The sequence below is a fragment of the Anticarsia gemmatalis genome, chromosome 19 (genome assembly GCF_050436995.1).
Source record: "Anticarsia gemmatalis isolate Benzon Research Colony breed Stoneville strain chromosome 19, ilAntGemm2 primary, whole genome shotgun sequence".
Classification (NCBI taxonomy): Eukaryota; Metazoa; Arthropoda; class Insecta; order Lepidoptera; family Erebidae; genus Anticarsia; species Anticarsia gemmatalis.
Window position 1 is genome coordinate 9975312 of NC_134763.1, and position 27351 is coordinate 10002662.

The 27351-nt window shown below is 33.3% G+C and overlaps 3 protein-coding genes across 7 annotated transcripts; 2 read left to right on the forward strand and 1 right to left on the reverse strand.

Moving 5' to 3' along the window:
* The first annotated feature begins 2337 nt into the window (after nt 1–2337).
* On the forward strand, nt 2338–10570 carry LOC142980989 (uncharacterized). Its single transcript, XM_076126637.1, has 3 exons — nt 2338–2384; nt 7721–7889; nt 9119–10570. Exons 1-3 carry the CDS (start codon nt 2382–2384, stop codon nt 9319–9321), a joined length of 375 nt encoding a protein of 124 aa, XP_075982752.1. The 5' UTR covers nt 2338–2381; the 3' UTR covers nt 9322–10570.
* Nucleotides 10571–14830: 4260 nt separating this feature from the next.
* On the forward strand, nt 14831–19931 carry LOC142981201 (uncharacterized). 5 transcript variants are annotated; one of them, XM_076126922.1, is made up of 4 exons: nt 14831–14994; nt 15516–15596; nt 18712–18921; nt 19354–19931. In XM_076126922.1, the coding sequence occupies exons 1-4, from the start codon at nt 14940–14942 to the stop codon at nt 19491–19493; spliced, it is 486 nt and encodes a 161-aa protein (XP_075983037.1). In that variant the 5' UTR covers nt 14831–14939; the 3' UTR covers nt 19494–19931. The 5 variants fall into 5 exon arrangements, with proteins under 5 accessions (XP_075983037.1, XP_075983039.1, XP_075983038.1 ...); XM_076126924.1 differs by having other exon boundaries at nt 14837–14994; nt 18748–18921; XM_076126923.1 differs by having other exon boundaries at nt 14837–14994; nt 15540–15596.
* A 551-nt stretch (nt 19932–20482) lies between these two features.
* On the reverse strand, nt 20483–27158 carry Art1 (arginine methyltransferase 1). The gene is made up of 8 exons (XM_076126454.1): nt 26819–27158; nt 26562–26722; nt 24965–25129; nt 24412–24560; nt 23893–24040; nt 23340–23429; nt 22975–23124; nt 20483–22752 (listed from the first exon to the last, which is right to left on the reverse strand). Exons 1-8 carry the CDS (start codon nt 26880–26882, stop codon nt 22609–22611), a joined length of 1071 nt encoding a protein of 356 aa, XP_075982569.1. The 5' UTR covers nt 26883–27158; the 3' UTR covers nt 20483–22608.
* Between the last annotated feature and the right edge of the window lie 193 nt (nt 27159–27351).

Below are 27351 nucleotides of genomic sequence, written 5' to 3' on the forward strand. Positions count from 1 at the left end.
CGGGAGAAGACCCTTGCCCAGCAGTGTGACATAAATGTATGTTTACTTTATTATTATAGACTAGTCTCACTAGACTTCTGTTTATGTCGTCATTTATCTACTGATTATATCGATACTTAATTCCGGTGGACCCAGCAGCCCAGCACTTTATCAACCACAAAGGTTTGCTTCAGACGTGATTGTAATTTGTATCCGTGAGTTGCGTACTCGTAAAGACTTACATGTCATTTAAATTATTTCTGTGTTCACAAAACCTGCAAAGTTAAGTTCATACAATATTGAGCCGTAAAAATAGGCCGTCAAAACAACTAGCTTTTACTCAAGATAAGTCTTCAAAGACACACGAAAAATAATACATTTTTTAGGCTATACGTACATTTAAAACAATAAGAATAAAAATCTTAAGTGTCAAGTGAAAGTACGCGATGATGAATCATTTTAGTGATTGACTGTGCGAGCGCAGAATGACGAATTATCTCACAAGTGCTTATTTTGTCATTTACTTTTAAGTATTTGCGTGAGAATTTCACTGTTAATGACTATGTTTTTGTTAATTCTGTGACTTGTGACCACGTTGAAATAATGTTATGTAAGTCTAGTGCTTTTGTTGTCTGGAAATAAATAAGGTCACGGAAATGCAAGCTTCATCTATACCTACTAATACCTACCTACTAATATTATAAAGCTGAAGAGTTTGTTTGTTTGTTTGCTTGAACGTGCTAATCTCAGGATCTAGTGGTCAGATTTGAAATATTCTTTCAGTGTTAGATAGTCCATTTATCGAGGAAGACTATAGGCTATACAACATCACGCTACGGCCATTAGGAGCAGAGTAGCAACGAAAAATGTTAGAAAAACGGGGAAAATTATGACCCATAGCCTCTAATGTGACGCAAGCAAAGTTACGCGGGTCAGCTAGTAGTATGTATATAATAGTATCAGGGAACAATGGAAAGGAACCTTAGTATGGTGAAAATTTTAGGGGATGATATCTTTTTTAATATTTCGTCAGAAATATTGTATTGGGTAGGTTTAGGCGCTCTTTGTGAAGCACCGCCTATGCCTATTCTTAAACGATAATTTACTAAGTAATTTTAGAGATAAGTAGTTACTAAAAGCCTAGTTAGGCACGAAATTATTTTTGAATTGGAGGCAGACTATCTGCCGCTAAATACAACAAATAATATATCAGTTAATGACAGAAATATTTGCCTCGTGTGGGAAGTGAACCCACGTGGCGTCCGGTGGCGTTCACGTAACGAATCAACGATTACGGCAAGGCGCCATTCTTTACTGTGTTTGTTTATTATGTCTTGCCATAACTATTTTTTCTATGCACTACACAATTGATAAAACTACAAGTTATGTCCACTATTCGATAAAAGGAGATAAACTCAGCTTCTTAGGTTTTATTACTATTAAAAGAGTGTTAAAAATGTTAAGTTTTAACTTACTGCCAAAAAATATAAACTTAAACGGCATTCGTAACATTTTTAGATCTAATTCAACAATTAATTTCGAAGTTAACGTTCATAGTTAACGTCCAGATAATAGTAATCTAGTTAATAAAAGACTGTACATAATTACAACAAATAAATAAGTTTATGCGTACATTAAATACGTAAGTAAAAGTAAAATAAAAGTGAGAATGAACGCACGAAGAGTATTGTAGGCTGTCGTGTCATTACGGACATGGTAGAGTCACTATGAGTTACTACGAGATCGAGACAATTTTGATCATTGTTCTTAACATTCCTGTCATACTAGGTGGGTATTATTTTGAGATATGGACGACCAAATACTCAAATGAAACTTAATGTTAAGTGATGTTTAAAGTTATATCAAACTCTACAAAACATGTCAAAATTACAATGACAAAACGAGGCTTAAATTTCGTGTAACTTCATATTTTTAGTACTCTGAATAATCGGCCAGAGGCTTCATAGAAAGAGATAAAGTTTTATTTCTGACTGAAGATGTGTTTTATTTTATATTTCTATATAGGTACTACTATCCATAAGATACTGTGCTCACAAATAGTTTTTCGTAAATCTGTTAATTGATTTTCAAACGTTCAATACATGTCTATTATAATTAAAAAGCTACATTAAACCTAAGCGTAATAATTGCAACGGGGGTCAAACGTAACCAACACCTTAAATACTCTTAATATATTGTCTACTAGTAAACACGAAGGTATCTAGAGTATAATATAATAAAAAATATATAAGATTTTTTCTTGTTTCTCACCACACTATCCCCCGTACTATTAAACGCATAGCCACAACATCGTACACAAAGTGCGATGTTGCAATCCAAGAGTGAAAGCTCCCAGCATCAAGTCACTGCGACCGCGTCAACGGAACCACACACACGATACCATGGTAAGTCAGATATTATTTATTATTACTTATATATATATCGAGAATAATGACGTTCTTTAGGTTTAAAGAAGTTTTCTAGTGCATCGCTCTTGTAATTTAATTTATTATCTATTTAATCACATAAATATTAGTTATAATTTTTTCAAAACAATTTGATTCATTCGAATAATGTCTATTAGCAGGGAATTTTTAGAATAATAACCGATGCATTAAAATATTCGAGTTTCGCCGTTTGTTTTGAAAGTTTTAGATACTACAAAACTTAACCAAAAAACATTTGGTTAGACCCGGAAATCAAACTGGAAACCTCGTCGTCACTCAGTTACTTAACTTGAAGAAATTGATTGTTAAATTGCTAATCATAATGTGATTATTTTTATTTCTTCACCAAAATTCTGTTCTAGGCATATCCACTATCCATACAAGTTTCATTCTTTAATTACATAATAATTATTTAAAGTACCTGGGTCAAATATGGCCAGTCGAAAAATATGGTCACATACCATTTCCTACCTGTCTTAAATTCTCTTGTCGGCAAATCAACAACCCTTTTTTTCTGTAATTACATATGACAAGAAAGTGAGGTACTTACTCATAGTTGTGACTCAATCATGAGCTGACACAACATAATAAGATACAAAAGTACGACTGCGTCCTCGTTCAAAGACTTTCCGAGTCTATTTTCTGATAAAACATCAGTTTCTAAAGCTTTAGATTACCTACAGATTGTATAGTATCAATGCTTTCGAAGATTATCTTCGCTCTTATAAACAAACAAGCTAAATTTATATTTGTATTTTTTTAACAAAAGAAGTTTAGTTAACTTGAACAGATACACTTAAACTTTCCTCAAGAATCACGCTATCTGTAGGTGAAACCCGCATGACATTTTTTTCAGTAGATCTGAGTTAATCGCGAACAGACGGACAGACAAAAACGATCGTCGTTTACTTTCTTTACAATATGCAGTGATTGTAGTAGTAACACAAAACAAAGTATTGAAATTGCAGTCCTGATATCAATTAGGGATTGGACTTCCAGCCATATTACATTAAGTTTGTATAATATATTTAGTACAATATCTCCGTCCTTTATTCTCATATAGCGCGGTCTCTTTCACTCCCAGAAGTTTTTATGGTGTGATTGGTGTCGTTTACGAATAACTAAAGAAAATTGGAGCGTGATGTTGTTTACATTTTACTCTTACGTAACGTTTCCATAACCGTTGTAATGCTATAATGCTATGCGTTATGAAAAAATAACGTGCTATTATACTTTTTTCACTTATAACAATTATTTAGGAAAGTGAAGTAATAATAGGTTGCTTTTGTTACTTTTGTAGTTAGTAAAATTATATTTGATGACTTTTAATATTTCGCTTTAACTGCAATTATACTAAGTAACAGAAAAAAATATATACTTATTTAAGGAGGCTCCAATACAACAAACGTGATTTGTTTACAGTTTTAATCTTTTTTCTTCTTTTGGGAATCGAACTCACGATCCACATTGTGTGCCAAGTTTAAGCACTTACGGGTTACGAAAATCAACAAAATTAAACGATATACTTAATATTTATATTAATTTTATCATCAAGGAGAAATTTAATATTTTTTCCGAAGTCAAACTTAAAGTATTTAACTGTAAGATGGTCTATTTTACATAAAGTATGTTTTAACTTGTATTCCTAACCAATTTCAAAGATTTATTTGTGGTATTCAAAGCTCGTACACTCTGATAAATATCCGTTTCTGACTTGTTATTGATTGCGAAGACAAGCCTTCAGGCGTTTGAAGCAACTTGACATTTAGTTGACAGTAAAACGAAAGGAGTTTGCTTTACGTAACTGTTAAAGCAGTCATATGCAATTTTATTATTTAATTATAAATATAATATTATCCTTAATCCTACTTCGTTGTGTAACCTTATTAACATAATAATTAACGTTAAGTAATATATTACAGTAATACTGAATACATATTATATTTTTTTATAAAACTGACGATATCTTCAAAATCTTTCTGAGTCTGAAGTGACGTTACAAGGTTTCTGACAAAAGAATTAAGTAGGTACATATTGTGATGGATTGGTAGCTTAGAACGTAATTAAATTCATATTTAAGTTTTGATTTAAGATATAAGTTAATAGGTAGTACAAAACTACACCAACAGATTACAACAATCGTTTATTTAAACTTTACCATTTAAAGCGGAAATCAAAATTATATGTAAAAAAAAAACATTGTAAACTCAACATCTAGCACAAACATATACCTAGTATCTAGAGGAATGCAGCTCTTGTAAGAGACTCAAATAAATTGGATTATATAACTTAATACGAATACTTAATGTCAATAAATCATTATATCAAGGAGGCGCTCGTGGCTAGTTGCACTCACCGGTCGGTAAACGATCAGTGGGTTTAAGCAACCTTGGCGCGGACATTCCATAGATGGGTGGCCGCATAGTGGTATTTGAACTGAGCGTCTCCGTGCTTCGGAGGGCACGTAAAAAGTCGGTCCCGGTTGTTATCAATAAGATAACAGTCGTTAAGCCATGTCAAAGGCCTTCGGGCGGTTTGAACAACTTTGACACTAGGTTGACCACTAACCATACGACAAATGAAATGAATTATATCAAGAATTACGTAAGATATGTTTGAACCACATAACAATATTATTATTCATTAGCTTCCACCCGCAACTTGATCGGTAAGAAATGAATTCTCTGATTAAAAACTAACGTAAGCTTTAATCCAGATTATAAATCTTATCTATGCACCAAATTTCATTAAAACCTGTTCAGTAGTTTTGGCGTAATTAAGCAACAAACATCTACCTATCAAAACATTTACACATTTATAATATTAGTAAGAAGTAATTCTTTGTGATATAAGCAGCTATTGAACAAATAAACCAGAGAGCGCCCTGGTTCATCACAGTTCTATCTCGGGGGAGCGCATGTGGCTTTTCTCGACAATGCAATCAGTTCCGAATAATGAAAACCACAGCACACGTGAAATTTCACTCTTCCAATTGTTTTGATACGGTGCAATCAGCTGTATTCCTGCTATATGTATTAAGGCCATATTTTTAATTGCGAGATAACTTTATTTGGAAAATAACTGAAAGATTTTCTCAATAAAGTTGGCTACATATCTACTTAAATGACGTTGTTTCCTAGTAGTCCGCTCAAAGAATACTCCAAAAGCGGGTGTAGAGTGCGTGAGAGGGATCCTAAGAAATTTCTTCAGAAATTGGTTCAGGATGCTTAGAGAATAAACATACTAAAAATCCCCGCCTCTAGGGGGGCCGCCGGAGTGGGGGGAGGGGGTTAAAGTTCCCATTTTTTAGTTTTCCACTATAATCTTTAAAACGGTTCATTGTAGAGAAAAAGTGTCTTCTACATAATGAAAGATGATAAAATTGTCTACAACTTTTATTACACACACTTTATCGCAATTCTCATCAGTTTTCGAGCATCGCACTCCGAAAAAGTTAAAATGAATGTTTTTCAGATCATGAGTTAAGTGTCATAAATGCGAAACTTTGCTTTTGCTTAACTTCGGAACTAAATGACCTAAAATAAAAAATATAAATAAATTTAACCCATTACTGTCCGATTGCTGGGCAAGGGTCTCCTCCCGTAATGAGGGAGGGGTTAGGCCTTGAGTCCACCACGCTGGCCAAGTGCGGGTTGGGGACTTTGCATGCCCTCAATAAATGTATTAAACAAATTTTTAGGCATGCAAGGTTTCCTCACGATGTTTTCCTTCACCGTTGGAGCATGTGATAATTATTTCTAATACACACATAACTTCGAAAAGTCATTGGTGTGTTGCCTCGGATTCGAACCTGCGACCACTAGCGTGGGAGGTGCCAACTTAAACCACTCGGCTATCACTGCTCTACAAACTTGAAATTTTGGGGTACAGTTATGTGGTTATTGCTTACTAGATAACTAAATTTTCAGCGTTCTGGTCTTATCCAGAGGTTCTTAAATAGAGGTCCGCCTAAAAAATATTTCGCTGCATTTTCAGGCTCATATTTTAGAACGTCTGGATAAGACCAGAACGCTGAAAATTAAGTTGTCTAGTAAGCAATAACCACATAATTGTAACCCAAAATTTCAAGTCTGTAGGTCATTTAGTTCCGAAGTTAAGGAAACGCAAAGTTTCGCATTTATGACACTTAACTCATGATCTGAAAAACATTCATTTTAACTTTTTGGAGTGCGATGCTCGAAAACTGATGAGAATTTCGGTAAAGTGTGTGTAACAAAAGTTGTAGACAATTTTATCATCTTTCATTACGTAGAAGACACTTTTTCTCTACGACGAACCGTTTAAAGATATTAGTGAAAAACTAAAAATTGGCAACTTTAACCCCCTCCCCCCACTCCGGCGGCCCACCTAGAGGCGGGGATTTTTAGTATGTTTATTCTCTAAGCATCCTGAACCAATTTCTGAAGAAATTTCTTAGGATCCCTCTCACGCACTCTACACTTGCTTTTTTGAGCGGACTATAGAGGGAGGTAGCGACCAAAAGATGCGACTTAATACGACACATTCATTCATTTACACTTCGGTAATTTACTTCAGTCCAACCTATTTATATATTTATCTTGTCGTACATAAAGGTCGATGATAAGCATGATACGTTTAAAAAAATAATGTTATTAACATACGTCAAAATGATTCTTCGGGTGAAATTAAATTCAATACTCAGTGAAGTGTTAAAATTGATAAAAATAGTGTTAAAAAAACACGTGACCCGCTAAGATTGATTTAGTATAAAGAAATAATACGAGAGAGAGTTCGATAAAAAATTGTTGTGGTTTAGAAAAGTTATATTATTTACGCATTTTTACAATTTGACGACGTACGACGTACTTACGTAAGGTTTTTTGTTTTCATTAAGCGTTTCTTTACGCATCGATATAGTAAAAAAAATGTTATTGTTTTGTACAAAAAACTGATTGTCATATTTTTAGGTACTTTAAGTTTAACTTTGTCGTAAACGGTATCCTATATAATATACCTGAAGTATGTTAGACGATAGTTTACCACTCTACCAGTTTAAAATCCCTTGCATTTTACTGAACAGTCAGTTTATAATTTGGTTTCCATGTTAAAGTAGAGCTTCTGTATCACGGTCAAACTATAAATCTAACAATCTTAGTTTAATGAACACTAAAATTTCAGCCCAAATGAGATAAAAAAGAGGTAAATCTAAACCCTCAGCTTGAACAACACTATGCATTTAATTTAACACCACCATAACTACCAAAAAAATATCTTAGAAACATATTTTAAAAGAAATCTATCGTATATTCCAGGGTGCATCCCAGAGTGATCATCACGTGTCCAAGGCCGAGAAGGCAGAGAAAGCGGATCTGGTGACCAGAATCAAGGCGAGGGTCGCCGCTGCAGACCCCAAGAAGGCAAGAGAACTTGGTGGAGTGTTCCTGTTTAACATTATTAAGGGAAACTCTGTATACAGTTGGAGTAAGTATCTATAGTTTCTTTATTGACTATTGATGTGTAAGTGGCATAATATTGCCAATTACAAGGTCTAAGATTCGATTAGCGAGTAGAACAATGTGATATTGGGCTAAGTATGTGTTGTCCGGTGTATGTATTAGATATCTATCTTCATAAAATCAAAATCAAATCATTTATTCATTTAGGTCAAGTGCTGACACTTATGATAGTCAATGATACAGAGAGTGAATTTACCGCCAGTTCGGAAGGTAGGCATACAAAATTGATACATAAAAAAATATTACCGCCACAGAAACAACACCTTCAACAAGTCAACCAGCCAGACCCTTAAATATTTTTTAATTGTGGAAACAAACTACCATCCCCACGAGGTGTTGTAACTGCGGCGACTAATACCATTATAACTCATGGACGTAATTAAAAACTTGTTAAAAGATAACACCTTTCCGGAACAGTAAGATACAAATCGCTGTAAAGTCCTTTTTTTCTACTCTTGGCATATAATACGTTCCATGAATTCAGCCCTACAAGCCTTGTATATTTCTTAACCATGCATACCATTTCTTGAAGGAAATTTCCTCAAAAATATCTCCATGAGCTAGGTAAGTGCAATAGATACAATCTCACAAAAGTGTCCTAGTATTTCATACGTTATTATTTAAACTGCAAATTGGAGCGTTCCCAACATTATGTACATACTTGTGTGGAACGAGACGGGAATGCAGTGTATATTTTGATGCTTTTCTACTATAGAAAAGTGTGCGATGTTTATATTGTGCGCTATTTTACTTTGTCTGTCGAAATATAGCAAAAAGCTGCTGTGGAGATTGCGAAAAATAATTACTTATTCTCGGTTTCTGAGTACACTTAGCGGTAATTTATTAAATCTATTCAATAGCGTTTTTTATATGAGTTTAAACTCTTTAAATGTACCTCAGAAACCGGGGGCTAGTTATTTGTTACAGGCTGACCCGCATAGCTCTGCTCGCATATTAACCTTTGACCCTATTTATTTTTACATATTTCATATCCGAGAGGATACATACATAGTGGGCAGATACCAAAAAACACCACTTTTGCGTAAAACAAGAACATTTATAAATACGATAAGCATGGAATTTCAGCATCTAAATCCACATTTCCCCGGCCACATTTTCATTCAGCCTGGACCTGAATAAAGTGGAAGTATGAATGCTAGCGTCTTAATGACTCCATCATTTTTCTATTTTCAGCCATGGACCTGAACAAAGTACAAGTGTACGAAGGCGAGCCGCCCGAGGACCCAGACACTACGTTCACACTAAACGAACACTACTTCAAACAGCTGGTACATGGCAAAGAAGACGCCAGGGTCATCATGCAAGCAGGAAGGTGTTCCGTCACGGGAGACATCATGAGAGCGATGAAACTTGAACCTTATATTAAGTTAGAATAGAGTGTAATGTAAATTACACTCTGCCCAGCAGAGTGTAATGTACGATGAGTTGATGATGTTGAGATAAAGCAGTTTGATAGCGAAGAAGATGGTAGAATCATCGTGCAACCAGTATGTCCTGGAGATTTTGTGAAAGCGATTAAACTTGAACCTTACATTTAGTTAGAATAGAGTGTAATTTACGTTGTAATGATTTCAAGCAAGATAGCAAAGAAAGCAAGGTGTTGCTAGAAATGAAGCTGAAAACTTATTTCAGATAAAATAGAGTTTAGTTTACGTAGTTGTTAAGAAAAGGTGCTGTTGTGATAGGTAGAGTCTCATTATTATTAAGAATCATAATCAGTTTTATTTTTTCATCATCATTTAGCCCTTAAAAGTTACTTCAGTTCAGCCACATATGTGTTCATCTTTTACTTTATCATTAGTCGTCATATTTTCATTGTTTTTACGATTTCATTTCATAAACACTAGGTAGCTATTAATATTATATTTTATATTCGTTTTATTGTTCATATCATCGCAACGTATCATTTTCTAACTATAACTGGTTCATCAAAAAAAATACTACTCATTTTTCTAAATTATCCCCTGCATTAAAATCATATCATGTCCGTCATCCAAATCATTTAAACTTTAAAATAAACATTTATTATTAGGTAATTATCATCAAAACAATAATTCATCATCAAATGACAATACAGATTTGCATTTATTTTGGCGCCAATATGTGTCCAGCTGACATGTTGAAAATTCAATATGGCGTCGATGGCTCAAATAGCCCGTATTGAATTTGTAACATGTTTCTGTGACTGGCGTATTTTTCGTTTCTCGTTGTAGTTTTCACTTAAATGGAACAATAAATAAACCAGATACAATCCTGTTTAAAACAAATATACTGAATTGATTTTAAAATCCCGACATTTTTATCGTTCGAGTTTCAAACAGAGTAATACGATTTAAACTGCGAAAGAACTACATCTTTGAAAAATGAAAGAATTAAAAAAACATGTCCATTTATCATCCTTTTTTTTGTATTTCCACAATTCGTTGAATTTAGAAATATATTAAATTCACTTAATTCTTCATTTTCATAACATAATAATATTATACCTAGTTCATTTCATGTCATTGTTTTCACCCACACCGCTATGCTAAGAATACTTTGCATTGCAAGTTCATGCTTATGTTAAGTCCTACTATTGTAAAATAAGTTGTTATAAGCTTTAAATAAAAAAGTATTTTGTTGTAACTTCTAATTTTATTTACCCAAAAATGATCGCATATGACTTTATTATTAAATTGTTCACCTGAAGGGAACTGTAACCATTAAGATCTTGTGGTAATAAAAAACTCGAGATTTATGACATTATAACCTCTAGAAATTTTGATACACTGGTATTTGCTTCTGATTGTTTCTTTGTGTCATTTGAGGTAGGTATTTCAACTGTGAGTCATGAACCTAATAAATTCTATTATAGAGCCTAGTGCAATTATATATAAAGACATTTTCCTTAGTCTTCGAAAACCTGATGGCCTTCGAATACAGAACTGAATGCACTAAACTTTAACGATCACTTTTCGTGGAAAATATTTGTAGGCCGTGTGTCCAAATTGATAGAATATTATACTACGAGTCACATTCGCTCGGTACAAGGGCAAAAATGGTTTAGATGCTATTAAAAGGGAACAATTAGTTGTACAATCAATTTGTTTATATTTATTTAAAGGAAATACCACAGATTTCCAGTTTCCCAAGTGTTTTAATTTATGAAACTTTTCGTATTATCGTGATTAGTTACGGGACAGGTGACAGCGTAAACCTTTGAATAAATCACAGAGAAAAAGCAACTTTAGCAATATGCGTTTAAGTTTAAATGCATATAACGGTTTTAAAATTATTTAGGGTGTACTTGTAAGCAAATAATATTATCTAACACTTTTCTTGTTTTTACTTACCAGTCTCAAATGTCGGGGTATAAAAAAACTTGGAGCCTTATACCTAAGCGAGATGAAGCACTTTTAAAAATACAAAACAAGCCTAGTCATGCTGCTTTGATTAACAAAGCTATCATTATCCAAAAAAGTGGAATTTGCAACTTTCGTCTGGTCAAAGTACAGCGATTCTATAATTATCAAAACAGAAGGCTTAACATCGTGACCCGGTCCTAATATGGAGTTAATTGTGTGTATTTTTTGTGTCAGTACCGCAAGCAACGGTACAAACAGACATATTGACGGACTGATGTAGCACAACAACTACTTTTACTATTATATATCAATCAGATTAACTGATCTTTCATCAAACCACAAACGCGTTTCAATCAACTTTGCCGGTGATTCCACTTCCCTATAGCGAACTCTCGTGTATTTTGCATCTGATTTATTGTATCGTCTAAGACTGATCGGCAAACTTTCTTGAAATGAACCTTTCTTTCTGTCATAGTGAATATTGCATTAAGAAAGTGCGATAATTTTCTACGTAGCATGATTTTAGGATTTAATTTAAGCCTAACGATAATACAAACAGCTAATTAGCATGTAAGTTTTCCAGTCGCTTTGGTTACTGGTTGGTTGACTTTATCAAAAAAGAAGACTTGGTATAATATTGTCATATTCCCTAGTAAGTTGAACATCCCCGCTGAGCTCTAAATTAGGTTCGGCTTTTCCACAATTAAACGAGAGGACTTACGGTTACATTTACCATGTATCAATAAAATTATGCTTTTGCTTTGCACACAAAAGTCTAGTTTATTTGATTCTTCTCTTAGTTACTTTTTGGACAGTAAAGGGCAAACAAACCTGGCATCAATTTAAATTTGCGCTCATGACTTCTTTAATAAACGCCATTTGTCTAACTCTAAACGAATGACGTTAACTATAGTTTGCGAAGGTATTTGTATATTAGTAGTGCATTCTATTATTATGTAAATTTTGTGAATTTATTAAATACGGAAGATAAATTGTACGTCGTCTTAGTCATCAGATAAGTGAATCTTTTTATTTCAATATGCTAATTAACCTGCTATTTTGACTTAAAACTGTAATGTTAATTGTAATTGCAGGTCTAATTAATATACATTTTAGTAGTGTGACGTACGCGTTTTGCATTGAGAATCAAGATGCACAGTTTAGGTTAACAGATTGTTTAGTTTTTCAATAGCGAAGTTCAATAGTTGTTCAATAGTATTCAGCGAAGTATAAAAAAACTTGCGTGCCTAAGAGCTACTTGTTCAATAATGCAAAGTTCCAAACCCGCATAGTTCGCCCTGGTTAAAATATTATGGAGCGGGAGACGCTGGATTTTATTTTTCCTTGTCGTCCATATTTGGTTGGGACCCTATGACCTGGAGGTTCCATGGCTCTCTACAACCCTGGTTCCAACCACGTAATAAAAAATTACTGTTATGATAGCCAGACCCCTGAGAAATACTTTAATCATTTTGCACTATTATCACGCTAGAATGTACTGAATCGAAGTGACCACTAATAACGCGATTAAAACTGCAGTCTTGGAAATAAATTCCAAATAAAAACACAGGGATGAGTATAAATTAAAAAAGAAATAAAACAAAGTGGTCTTGGTTCTATCGAGGCCATATGCGGACTGGTTTGCGTACGGTATCACAGGTTCGACGCTAGGTCATGCACCTCGCCACTCACATAAATAGACATACGATGCCCACAACACAAAAAGACGGGTTCCGTAGAACTTTTACTTTTATTGCAAAAGTAGGTAATATCGGAACAATATTGTTTGGAAAATAGATTAAAATTGTTGCAAACAAATTTGTATGACAACTCCATCACTTACTGACTATTAATTCGTTAAAGTAACATTAAATGCATTTTCAAAATGTATCAAAAGTTGCACTTTTATTACTGTAATATACTGTATAAAGATAATAAAACTAGTAATTTGTCTCTACTCATCTAATACTTATTTAGTCTAATGGGCACTTATCCGTGAGAGATGGTACAAGCTGCAAGTAAATTAAAAACTTATAAAATATCGTAATGTATGCAACTCTAAAATCGTAATTATGTTTCAGCGCACGTTTCTGATGTTTAAAGTATGTTAACTCGCCATTATGATAACACATCTGTCGTAAAACCTAAAACCTTACGTTACCAAAGCTAAGCGAAACAGACAGACAAAAAGGCTTTCGCACTATTAATATTTTAAAAGATTAAAGAAACAACAATCAAGGAATGCAGATTTACAACACATTAGCATCATATATCACAATATAAGAAGCAATACTCACAAAAGACTGGCTACAATTCTTAAAGGAATAGGTTTTATACAGTCTTGAGTGGAACCCTATTTTTCATATAAAATGATTCGATTAATGAATAATTTTATTCTACCTGTCGACTAAGAAATTGCAGATGGCAGCCAGTTAAGGAATTTTATTAATAAAATTTTACGCGTAAAGGTACAGAATATTGTTTGTAAACTGATACTATATGGTTTAAAAACTTATACAAAATGGTAGATACAAATTCAGATTTGTACTGCAAAGACTTTGTCGCTCCGTCGAATCTAACTATTTTAGTTTTAAATTATTTTTAGATAATTTCTAGAAATATCTTAGAGCTTTCGGTGGATCATATAGAATCAATCAGGCAGTTATTCCTTAGAAAGAGTTACCCCCGATAGTTTTAGCAATTAATCAAGAGTATTCAACAATCTCTATGTAATATAGCCTAACATATAAAGAGACACAAATATATAAAACAAAACTGTCGCTAAGTTAATCAATGATGTTAAAACTTCAGTTGCTCACACAAGTTACATTACAACTATTTAATTTCTAAGTAAAACTAAATCAAACGACATGACATAATAATATAATAGTCGATATTTTTCCATTACCCAGTACATATCGAGTAGTTAATGACCGGTAGTTAGATAACTGAGAGAACGGCGGTTAGGTGTTAAGGACGACTACACTAACCCTTGGTAAGGAGTAAACTATGCACTTGATGGTGAGACAGTTGACGACAGAAGTGTTTCGCGAACAAGCTATTTTGATATTCACTTCGGAAACCGATATGAGGTAGCTTAGAGAGCGACTGGTCGAAAGTCTCTAAAAAGTTTAAAATACATTTTCGGGACTTTTTGAACTCCAGTTTAAGATTATCTACGTAACCTTTTAAGCAAATTGGTAGTATGACTAATTGGCAAATTCTTTACAGGGTAGGGATTGCAAAAGATTTAATTACATCAAAAAGACCTCGAAGATACTTCTTCGTCTTCTGATATTAAATCTTACCCATTGAAATGAGGAAACATTATTATAAATTATTTAGGCAAGTTTTCAAACTCTTGATCTTTCGTTTACTGACTAGGAAAATATATAAATTAAAAAACCAAAACGAATAATTTTGCTAAGCAAAAAAATAACCATGGAATCTTACACAAACCTAATACAAAATAAAAGCAGCCTGAAGCTTTTTCGCTAACAGTTTAGTCGTCGACTGCACTCGCAATACCAGCTGGTCAGAGCAAAGTGGCTTATTTTATTATTTACACGGAGCTCTCGCTAACCGCCGGTGTGCATACAAACATATTGTGAACTTTATATATTTTGTATATTTGAACATAACTCGGGAACATGTACAAGAAAATATTTTTGGTATTTTTCGCTGTGATGTTCGTTAGCAGTGAAGGTGAGTTTAATAATAGTTTAGTTTAATTTTAATGTTTTATATTGTTTAAAATTTATTTATTTATTAATTAATGATAATTTATTTTACATATTTAATACAATTCAATAGCTCTCTAATAATTTAATAGGTCAATAATTCTTACAATTTTGACTATCCAAAACTCTATAGTTAAACTTTTAAATTTAAAAAAAATAAATTATTTTAGATCCAAAATATAACAGAAATTAAACCTATAGAATATAATTCTAAAATTCTAATCCTTTTTGCTAGTCAAATGACTTCAAGAAATAATCACTTGACATGAAACTTCTAATTTAGTGTTGGCTTATTTTACAAGTGTTTTATCATATTATTATTTTAATAATAATAATATTTTATCAAATTACATTTGACAGTATTCAATACTATTGAAATGAGCTTTGAAAAAAATCTCAGAATGTAATATTATCCTATATTATGAATGTAATTTTATTTTATTACTATTAAGATACACATGTACAAAACCTAATGATCCCCTTAAGATGTGGCTGTTTCAATCAAACTAGGTGTTCAGCCGAATAATTACGAACTGAGCCGGAATCAACTCGGTAAACAAATAGGCGGTGAGTTAAACATCAATGAAAATCACTATCATTATCGTGACATTGTCATATTGATCATGAACATGGAAAATTGTGGGAAGTTAAGGACTGTGTTGGGGAAACGCTTCCGAAAGTTTCGAGAATATTTAGAGGCAGTTTTGGTTCTCGAAAACTTTAATCCACTTTATTTTTAATTTTTAATAAACTAATAACTTTAATCTTCGAATAATTTTTTGACACAATACATCATATTTTGTGTTATAAGTATGTCAAAATAGCGACTGAAATAGTCGGCTTAAAATTCATTTACAACATACCTACTTTATGACACTTCTATTGTTGTTGAAGTTTTAAATCCATATTAGAACTAATTAATCCAAAAAATATTTAAATATTTTAGCACATAGCAACTGTCTAATTTTTTTAATAATTAATTGTCTATGCGTTATTTCGGAAGCGTTTGTCTAACAATTGTTTAATATTATAATAAGAAATATAGGTACATAATAACGATAATATCGCTGGCATTACCTACTGGTGTATTTACATTAATAAAACATAATATATGGTGATATCAAGCATTCATTATGGTTGATTGTTGCACAATCTCATCGACATTTTAACATTAATCATATCAAATCATTACAATTTATTATTGACATCGTATTCTAAGTTTTAACTGTAATATTGGTTAAGGATATTATAAAACATAAGTGTCGATTAACCTATTCCACAGATATTTTAAATTGACAGCAAAATAGGTGAAGAGTACTGTCTCAAATCTCCATTCTACTTGATAAGCTAACCTTTACTTATACAAAAGTGGCGAAACTGGCCATAAAGATACAAAGGTTTTTGGTATAAAAAATATATCGTTATAGGAATACCTAGTTATCACTCATCGTCGAAAAACTAAGTAACAATTTCAAATGACAGTAGGTCATAGGATTAGGCCAAACGGTTAGAACCTACAAAAAACTGAGCACAAGACAAGTTATCAATTGAGGAATGCCTACACCTTTGGGTATAAGAGTTGTAATATTATGGATATGTAATTATCAGTGTGCGTTATTTTTGTTCATAATTAACGCAATGCTCCCATTTCATTAACAAACGTGACATAAGATAAAGCCATAGGGGCCTAACGTTTTACATAAATGCCGAAACTAAAAAACATTTTTGACGGAGGAATTTTGGCGACCTGAAACGTGATGAAACTAATTGAAAAATCTCGAAGCTTGGGTTCTATATTGTGCCTTTAAGAATATTAGATATCTAATTAAAGAATATGTATGGCAGCCACTTAGGCACTTTATGAATGCACGACTGTATCTTCACTTTACAAGATAATCTCTAAGACGCTATGGTTAAGCTACAAGTGTGTTTGTGTGTTTTTAGGACGAATTAGTACATTTCTTTGTCGTTAAATTGAAATTAGTTGTTATCTTTTTTTTGTTCCTAAAAGAAATGGGGACGTAGAAGGAAATAAAACTGAGTTAGTTTTTCAGAAACTCAAAAGCAATGCACAATTTTAAGGACTACGATTTCAAAAATTAAAAATTAAGAAAACTTATTAAACTATCTGTTCGTTTTTAACATATAATTGAAATTGTAAACACTGCAATAACTACATTATTCGTTCCACAAAATTAATTTCGTTTTAGGAAAATCGACTCGTCTTAAAACGTAATTACATACATCTAAACATGCTATCGTGTACCCATAAAGTTTTCCGAGAAATAAAAACATCATAACTATTCATTACATCGAGCAGTAAGACACGGGGCGGAACAAATGGCATTTTTAAAGTTCTGATTCATCAAACATCGGTAAATTTTCAATCTTTTGCATACGACTGAAAGCATATTCCAAGAACCTATTATTCCTTTACATTGTTTGTATCATAACAAACACTGTCAAACATACCATACTAAATAAAACGAAAATGTTTCCGTTCAATTTCTTCGACAGCGGTATACAATAATAATAAGGCAAATTAATTGGCTAATTTAAAATCTTTTAAATCTTCGTCATTTATAATTTTCAGAAAGTTACAAACTCCTAATTACAGTAATAAGATGTTAGTAGATTTGTATTTTCTAGGAAATGTTATTCGTTATTTTTTATTCTACACAATGATGAGACAGTTTTTTGTCCAAAAACTGTTCAATGTAACATGTCACGTTGTAAAGAATCTTCACGGTACACAATTGTTAATTACCTGTCTAGATTAATTATAGTAAAATAAGGAAACATTGCAAGGTCGTGGCATCCATCTTTTATGTAAAATTCGTAACTTACATACATAATTAAGATGCGAGTAATTATATAAAGATTTGTATCCATTTCACATTAAAACAATTTGAAACCACTTCCCATAAGTTAAGGGCGTTTTTGACTTTTAAAGCGTCAAGGTTTCGGTTATTGTTATAGTGCATTAATAAGTTTCTCGAAGTATTTTTTAAAGTAAATATGATTGAGGAACTATAAGATTTATGACTTGAACGAAATCATTAAACTTTTGAATGTTATGCGTCAACTAAATGATATTTACCAACCTTATAACAATGGGACGATGAATAATTTGAGATATCAAGTTTTTACATCAAATTATAGGTATTCATGAAGTTTATTTACAAGTTTTCAAGTAATGAATTCTGTTTAACTACAGGCAGTACGAGAATAGAAAGTCATTTTCTGTTTAGGTACAGTTAAACTCATAAAACTGCTAACCCATATTTCGCGAACTTTAACATTCATAATTGAATATTCGCCAGTTTATTTGGTATAGTATAATTTAACCATACATACCAATAAATGTATATTATTACCTACTTAATTAAACACTTAAAGCCCATCCATAATCACTTAAAAAGTTACTGTTAACCCATAAACTAAACATGTCTCACTTTACGTAATGTCTAACTGATAACGAGAACTCCCAAATTTTCTATTGTACTTACCTAAGTATACAAAATCAGTCTTCCCAAAGAAAACACTACCATCAAGCAGGCATTACAATTCGTCTCATCAGTTATTACGTCTAAACTAGCATGGGTTCACCCTCCATCAAGAGCTCACAACACCACTGGTCCATTGGTTCATTAACTCCATCATCATCATCATTCACCAACAGGTTTCGGCATTCGAGACTTAGTGGATTTGTTATTAGGAAATAACTATGGCCACCGGCCTGGCTATTACCCCGGCGGGGGCTACTACCCTGGACAGTATGGACCTGCAGGACCCCCAGGGGCACATCCCGGATGCCCCCTCTGTGATTCTTCAGTCTACAGTTACTGCTCATATAAACAAGAACATGATTCGTGCTGCTGTGGAACGGGATGTGAGTATACTGGTTTGAAGTTTTGCAACTTGTGTGCAGGTAGAATAACGATATATATGTTTTGAGTAAAAATTTGCTTGCTTAAAAGGGTTCCCTTGCCTTTTGTTTTAAAAAATATTAAGATTTTAAGGTGATCATAAAAATCGTACCCAACCGAGTTCACGATATTGGGTCTCTCTCAAAACAAGCATTCAAATTTAGAATACTGGACTTGGCGAAACGCTAATGGCTAAACATTATAGCATTCATTTTTGTAACAAATAATTTATTTTGTAACCATTAGTAGTCGTTTCTGGTAATTTTTTGACGATTTCGGTAACTGTTTTCCGCACAAAAGTATTGTTAAACTCAAAGTAACCGCGCTATGATACAGTCATTCAGCTAATAGGTTGGTAAAAAACATTAAATCAATGACTTACCTCGTTTTCCCAGTCAACCCCATCTCCTGCTACAAGACTGACTGCAACTTCCTCTACGCGAACTCCTGCCAGGAGTACCAGCTGATCACCAACTGCTGCTGCGTCGACCTCTACAAAAACTCCGGTCAAATCGCGCCGACTGACGTCATTTAAACTTTGTTCACTTGTAATAAGATTCAAATTAGATTGTAAAAAAAGTCTGTAAAGTTTTCGATTGCATCAAACTGAACACATTTTTGAAATAGTCTTTTTTAAACTCTGATAACAATATTTAACTTCAACAACAACTTGCGGCGGACTAATAATATAGATTATATTATCTGTCAAGTCTTTAAAACTTATCGAGAAGTTTTTAGATAAGGGAAAACTGACATAAAGCCAATGTCCCAAGATTTAATTTGAATTATGCCAAAACATTTCAGAAAACGATTCGTTGTATTGATAACTTAACATTTTTTTATTTATTATCCAATTAGTCTCTATTTAAAAATACTCTACCTACTATTTGGTTTGATGCAACGGGACTGGCCATTAATTTTAAAGACATTAATTAATTAGTCATCCATTAGTCATTAAAAACTTTATAATCAAGATCTATGTTTATTTTCAACCTGGTTATAGTAACAGTTATAGATTAAGCACCGTTAATGCTATAAACCAGTTTTTAAGTAGTAGTAATCTAATTATAATCGTGCACCGTATTCCATGTCGTGTTCATCGCTTTCAAACCGGATGACTTGACGATCTAATTAAATTAAATATAGATTCAATAAAAAACTTGATCACTCGTCGTTCAATGCTAGATTGAATAGCGTGTCCTGTGATTAGCGATAAGGTTTTGTCAGATGAGTGTCGAGAAAATTATGTAGATAATAACTACCACATAACACAACTGAATACTTTCTTTTATAACCTTCCTGATTAAACGGACATGGATCCAAATTCTAGAAAAGAGTTACAGCTATGATATGAATCACTAAACGTTTTGAGAAACTATGCAGCTAGCTTTACAATAAACGCTTGTTGCGTTCTGTTTTTCTAAGCACATTAAAATTTGGTAGACTGTAGAGGCAAACTTATACCTTTTATAGGTTATAATACCTACTTGTAAAAGGATCAGAGGAGGTAAAAATAAAACGACGTTATGCTTATAGGTACTTATTCATGAATGCACCACAAATATTCGTACTCCACATACACACAGTCGCTAATCGTAGAAAATAGCTTACATTACGCCACTGAGTGACAAAACATTGGCATCGTACCTTAATCTATTGACATATTGTAGTTTTCGGCTACTCGTTACAAATAACTAAACTTTGTTGATAGCAGTTTTAAATTTTGAATTCCTTCATCGCAACTATCTTCATTTTTATATAAATGGTTAAATACAGTATAATATTAAATTCTAGATTACTTCCCTTGTATCAAAAACTATTTTTTCTATATAAAATTGGTATACTGGTGTATGGAAAACCTACATAATTAATAATCAAGTTTATCACAACACTAAAGCATGCAAATTTTCGTCACTGGTATCACTAAGAGCATACACCGAGCGTATATTACCGTGCGTGCACGTACATACTGGTATACGTTAGTATTATACACGCATATACCAGATTACGGCCTCGGAAACGCTCGTCTTAAATCGGCAAATGTCGGAAACGTACCAAAACGAGCTTATTCGAAAATATACCTGGTGCTTTGCTCCAAAATTAAGTCAAACTTCTAGCAATACGCTAAACATGTATGTATAAACTAGTTCAAAACTGCCATCAACACGTCAAAGACGTAGACAATCAAGGCTCATATAACACAGGGTTTATGAAATTCCTGTCCCGTAAGCAACTTGCGGGACTCACCGTATCTTTAGGCGGTCATACAAACGTGAGATAATCTTAGTACACATACGTCATATTCAACTCACTTCGCTCCAGTAACACAAATAAAAAATACTGAAAGGTATTTATCCATTGCTCAGTCTAATTCGATTTCTGTCTATGGACATCACTTAGTTTACAGATAAATCTTAAAATCTATCATCTGAACACGTATTCTGACCAATCAGAATTTATATGAAATTATCACAAACAAAATTAAAAACACACAAACTCGAACGAAGTGATTTGAAACATCTTATAAAATACACAGCGACCATATTTCTTAATATTTTTCTTGTTACAAAATTCGTTTATCATAACCAGCCTTCGGACAGTGTTACAAATGCCCTTATATACAAAGCGACGAATAAAACTCCTTATACATAAAGGCTTATATAGGTAAGATCTAGATCAAGATCGAAAATAAACGAAGGTTTTCAAATGTGAAAACGATAATGACATTTTTGTAAACTGTACTTGCAGTGTCATGTCATATTCTCAAATAGTTCATTAGGGTTAAGAAAATAATTAAGATTTTATCAATGCGAGGATTCAATACGACGAATACGCGGATACAAAGTATAGAAAGACCTAAAACAATAATTTCTTACGGTCTCATCCATTTAATATTGTGCATTCTTTATGCACCAGAGGGCGCCACCTAAACCTTCGGTATTTGTTTATAAAAACTTGTTTATGAAACAACGCTTTTATGTACTATAAATGGGCCACATTTCAAACGTGATATTTTAATGTATAAAAGCTACCTACCCTCAACAGTTTCGGTATTCACTATTTTCTTAACCTTAACATAATTTTATTTAATCATCAAATTGCACAAATGAGTATCGTAGTAAAAAGTTTTATAATATGCGCCACCTACATTTATGTTTCTGAATATAGCAACAAGCGTGACAACGATGGCGTCCTTTGTTGCATTAACTTCCTTTCTTCAGCGGCTTGTAGCTATATTCACGGCCGAATGCAGAATCATGATTCGATTTTAAGTGATGCTCAAAAGTATCTTTTTCGCAATATACGTCAAAGTGACAAAAACAGAATGATACTGAAATTTAGGTCTCTAGCTGTCGTTACTTTGACATGCGTTGTAGCGATAGACACCTTTGAGCATCACTTAAAAATGAGTGTCGTTTGAGTATTTGACCGTATGACACACAAAATTAAACGGCGCATAGTACACATTGCACAATTTTATCAAAAAGTTGTTAACTATCGAAGAGTAATTCGACGTATTCTTCATCACAACAGTAACAATAAGATTTGGTACAAAAGAACTGCTGAGTTTCGTATTTTGGGGGTTTTTTTATATAGGGGCTGTGTCTACGAAGGCTGGTGGCGGGCAGAGGTGGCCCCAGGGCGTGTGTTCAGCGCATCCTGTAGTGGTTTTTCTCTCGAACCTGACACAGCTCCCCTTTGAAGTCGATTTCTATTTCAAAGTCGAGGTCCCGGTTGTTCCTCGCGTTTTGACGCATTGAGAACGTGCCGGTGATCTCTTCAAACTTCTTTACCTGTGAATTTATTTGGTGCTCGTTACAAATAGTACTTTAAAGTATAGTGTGAAGGTTTTATATAGCATTTAGTTCTCGACACTTTAAAATAGAACAAGGTATTCTGTATCTTGTATTGGGTGTATTTTTGCTACTGAATAAAATGGAAGCTTGATTAGAATGCAACCCTTTTGTCATAAGCCTTTCCAGTGTCTAAAACGACAATATAATATGTGTACTCACAGTCATGTAATCGTCGAAGTAGAAGACGGTCTGTTTCCAGTGCGTGTAGGGAGCCTCGGGCGCGGTGCTGAACCCGAGGCGCTTGTGCGACTTCGTGAACTCCACGTTGAAGAACGTCACCAGCGCCTGGATGAAGTCGTTACGACGCACCTGCACAACACATACATATTAATACTTTGGCCTACTTATAAAAAAAAAATCTGATGATTTTCGTATTATATAGGACCTTAAGACTTTGCATAGCAGTAGTACATGTATGTCCTTAGAATCCTGATATACCAGACACGCTTTAACATACCACACATTAACAAAATATGTTCACAAATAAAGAAAATTGTAAATAGCTTCTTTTATGATAAACTTACCTGAAGATGGAACTTGGATTCAAAATTAAGATCTTCTTTCTTAACAGTGTATAAGTCTATCTCTTTTAATAAACAGGAATTTGTCACCACCTAGAAAATTATTAAAAATAAATCAGCTCTTTACACTACAAAAAAAACTAAAGAGATACCTAACATCACATATAGAGTTTAGTACTTTTGCTAAATTTTGCAAGATTTGTTCAAGAGGAAAAAACAAATTTATATTGAAACGCTTGTTTAAATATATCAGACCAGACGTTTATATTTGCGTATTTGTTTAGCTTACAAAGCGCACGCTTTAAACACGTTGAATATGAAAACAGTTTACTATAGGTACCTAACATTAAAAATGTAAAGTTTCGGTAGATCTTTTTTACTCAATAATTTCAAAACTACTGAACGGATATCCACGAAAACTGGTACACAGATAGTTGATAACTTGGATTAACATATAAGATACTTATTATCCCGGGTAACTTTTCACGTGGACATATTGCGGACAGCACCTAGTACATCTATGCATGTATATTTATTCAAATGTGTCAATTCTTACCTGCTTAGCGTCAACGACATCGACGAGTGGCTCAGAGATGGCCACCTTCCTGATGGAGGACATGTCGAAACCGTACACATCATCCCACCAGTTGATCTTCTCGTCCTTGTACTGACGGTCCTCTATACCACAGATGAACAGTGTGCACCTACAACCAACATGTGTAACTTAGAAACTAGTAATACTATGAACCTTGATGTAATGTATAGCTTGAAAAAATCTGTGCCTAAAGTAACATAGAAACGTTTATCTGCTAACATGAATAAAACACATAAACTTCGACACTATACCGTGAGTCCGACTGCAATTCCTACAGAAAAATGGGATGTGAAACATCACAAAACAATATTTATTTTATGTCTGTGCATTTATATTAAACATAAAATAACACATAGAAACAGAATAAAAAATAAAAACTCATCAAATTAAATACTCTACTCTGAAATTGCCAAAATATTTACAAGTAATTTTACACCTAGTTTATACAGACATAGGATATTTTTAACAATTATTATTTACCTGTCAGGGAAGAGCATGCCATCTTCCTTGAGCCACTTGTCCCTGGCGTACAGCACTGTGTCCAGCATGCTCTCGTAGAACAGGCAGTAGCCCATCCATTCTGATATGATTATGTCCACCTTTTCCACTGGAAGCTCCACTTCTTCAACCTACACCAAGCAAAGACAAATTATGTAGTTACGTTTAAAATTGCTGGTTTAAGATACTGAAGGAGTAGTAGAAAGTAGAAGGAGGAGTTTGAGTACTTAAAAACGCTAGTGTTAAAATAATGGCAGTAAAAATGCATTTACAAATCACGGTAATTCTCTAATCAACGTGGTAGAGATCATGTGAAATAAATATATTTTATTATTTAACATTTATCTTAAGTAACTTAATTTATTGCATACTTGAAAAAAAAATTGTAGGCACCAATTCTGTTTAAAAGAAATCAAACATATGGTTTTATAGGCTTCTTCATAAAACTTTTCATTTTATGAAGGCCCATATACTATAGGATATCAATTCAAATTACATTGTAATCAGCACCAACATATTTAAACAGATATCTTACCTTTCCTTTAACAATTTCAATAACATCACTGAGCCTGTTAGCCTCAATGATCTTGCGCGCGTAGTCCACGATGTTGGAGCATTCGACGGCGATAACTTTGGTGGCGCCGGCCTTTGCCGCGAACATTGACAGGATGCCCGTACCGCAACCTATGTCTAGTACTGTCTGTTGAGCAAATAAATATGTAATTAAGACACTGCTTTCTTGATCTTTTATACAGTTTTTTGATGAAAACTAGTGCAAGAACTCTCTACTAAGTTGTTGGATTATACCTTCTTGAGTTTGTTTAAATAATAAGATATAAGATCTAATGGAACAAAGCACTTTATACTAACTGTCACTGTGTGTAGTGTTTACTTAACAAAATTTAAAGGATAGAGACTTTAAAGTCATGCCACTATGAGTAGTACTCAAAAAATAGTTTCAATGTAATTCCTAATTCATAAACATTTCAGCCAAAATTATTAACCCTCTACCACACAGTTCTGCTATAATCAAACAAACTTTCTTCAACCATAGACCCCTAAAAATTGTAATCCAATATTGTAACTCAATGCCATATTTTTTAAGTAATGGTTACAAAACATGCAAGGGACAAGTCTCAAAGTCAGCGATTTGGAAAAAAAACGTAACATTTAATTCATAGATTTGTAAAGCCTAATATCAAACCAAGTTGAGGTCAATGTTGAGTTCAAGGTCAAGGGCATGTTTAAATCTATTATTTAATGTTTCACATGTGGTTTTTCAAACATGATGTTAAAAGCACAAGACTTTTATCATACACAATGATGACTGTGTCTGACTGCTGGGTTTGATTCACAGGTTATTCATATTTCTGATTACTTGATCAAAACAATTTTTTATTTCTATAAGTCAATTATTCCGTAGAAGTGGTTGCCATACAGTTTAGATGGTCTCCTACTTCCACAACACAACTACTAATTATCATCTCTCCATTTTCGGTAGGTTAACTGCTAGGAAATGCTATTGGCTTTAATCTGGCTTTACACTGTAATTTGTTACTTTGAAATCTGTACTAGTTAATTTAGTGTTAAATTCCTCAGAGAAAGTTTTCTGAGCACAGCAATTCTTAGCATTTGAAGAGTGAGTGTTCAGTTAGTGTGTAGTTGATTTTATAAGTAAGATCAACATTTTAGTCTCCTTTGTTTCATAAACTATTTAAAAAAGTGTCATAGAATCACAAAGAGACTTATACTTGCTAGTATTGCATTGTAATGTAAATATAAGCAATCCTATTAATACCCCACTTCACACTAAGTAGCATTGGCAGAGTACTTACTATCAATGACACAAGAAACCACATTGGACTAATGTATAACCATCTTTATAGACACAACATAGTAATGCAGACAGTTACAAGGCCTTACAAGTAATATTCACTTGTAAACTGCCACAACATCACCTTTGTAACTTGTAATTAAACCGCAAAACATGAGTTTTATAGGTTATAATGATCGCGGAATTTTTTTATACATTAACAAAGAGTATACATGTTAGAGTGCGATAGTTAGATTTGTATGCACGCAAATTGCTGTTTAGAGGCTTGTATGAAGCCAATGAACATATATATACTTACTTTCCCCTTGAACAAGTGCTTGTTGTGGTACATGGCGTTCCTATACGTAAGTGTTCGGACTTCGTCTTTCAGCATCTCCTCGTGAATGCCGAAATGCGCGTAGGAATCGAAGTAATAGTCCCTAGAAGTCATTTCCTCAGCCGCCACATTCTTATCAGGCCCTAAGCAATGAGAAAAAAGACATTTTTCATAAAAAACCGAAGCACGTTTCCGCGCACCCAAGCGGCCATGTAAAACAAAAAACATTTGAAACTTACCATTTTCAGCCACCGGCGTCGACGCCGCAGACGTACCCTCTTGTGCTACATCCATGCTCTCCATTTTTATGATTTTACAAGTAATTAATCAATCTAATCAAACTATATTTATTATAACCTGAAACTTCGCAACGCCGAATCGATCTGTCAGTAATTCACTAGCGAGACTACTACACTTTGGATTATCGTTATACTGATATAACAACTAGTATCTTACAGCTAAATTATGAGATTAGATGAACAATTATCACAAAATATAACAATAGTTTTGCGCTAAACGCTCGAGATCGCTCAATACGATGCAACGAGCTTTTTTCACAAAAATTGAATGAAAGACAGCATAAAGTTGCCAGTCCAAAATAATGAGTGATACAGAATAGTTAGCGTTACACATTAATATTTTGTAAGTTAAAATATTACATCTCGCCATTCTTCATAGTCTATGAAATACTCAAAAATTAAAATATATACATTTATTTCAGCCATAATTCATTAGTAATTAATGTAGCAGGCCAAAATTTATTTTATTTATG

Coding starts and splice junctions, on each gene's coding strand:
- LOC142980989 (XM_076126637.1), top strand. Junction 7,890..9,118: donor AAACTCTGTATACAGTTGGA/GTAAGTATCTAT, acceptor TTCTATTTTCAG/CCATGGACCTGAACAAAGTA.
- LOC142981201 (XM_076126922.1), top strand. CDS start 14,940: ATGTACAAGAAAATATTTTTGGTATTTTTCGCTGTGATGTTCGTTAGC. Junction 14,995..15,515: donor GATGTTCGTTAGCAGTGAAG/GTGAGTTTAATA, acceptor GATCCCCTTAAG/ATGTGGCTGTTTCAATCAAA. Junction 18,922..19,353: donor GTGCTGCTGTGGAACGGGAT/GTGAGTATACTG, acceptor TCGTTTTCCCAG/TCAACCCCATCTCCTGCTAC.
- Art1 (XM_076126454.1), bottom strand. CDS start 26,882: ATGGAGAGCATGGATGTAGCACAAGAGGGTACGTCTGCGGCGTCGACG. Junction 24,041..24,411: donor GGCATGCTCTTCCCTGACAG/GTAAATAATAAT, acceptor TGTTGGTTGTAG/GTGCACACTGTTCATCTGTG. Junction 22,753..22,974: donor ACTTCGACGATTACATGACT/GTGAGTACACAT, acceptor ATAAATTCACAG/GTAAAGAAGTTTGAAGAGAT.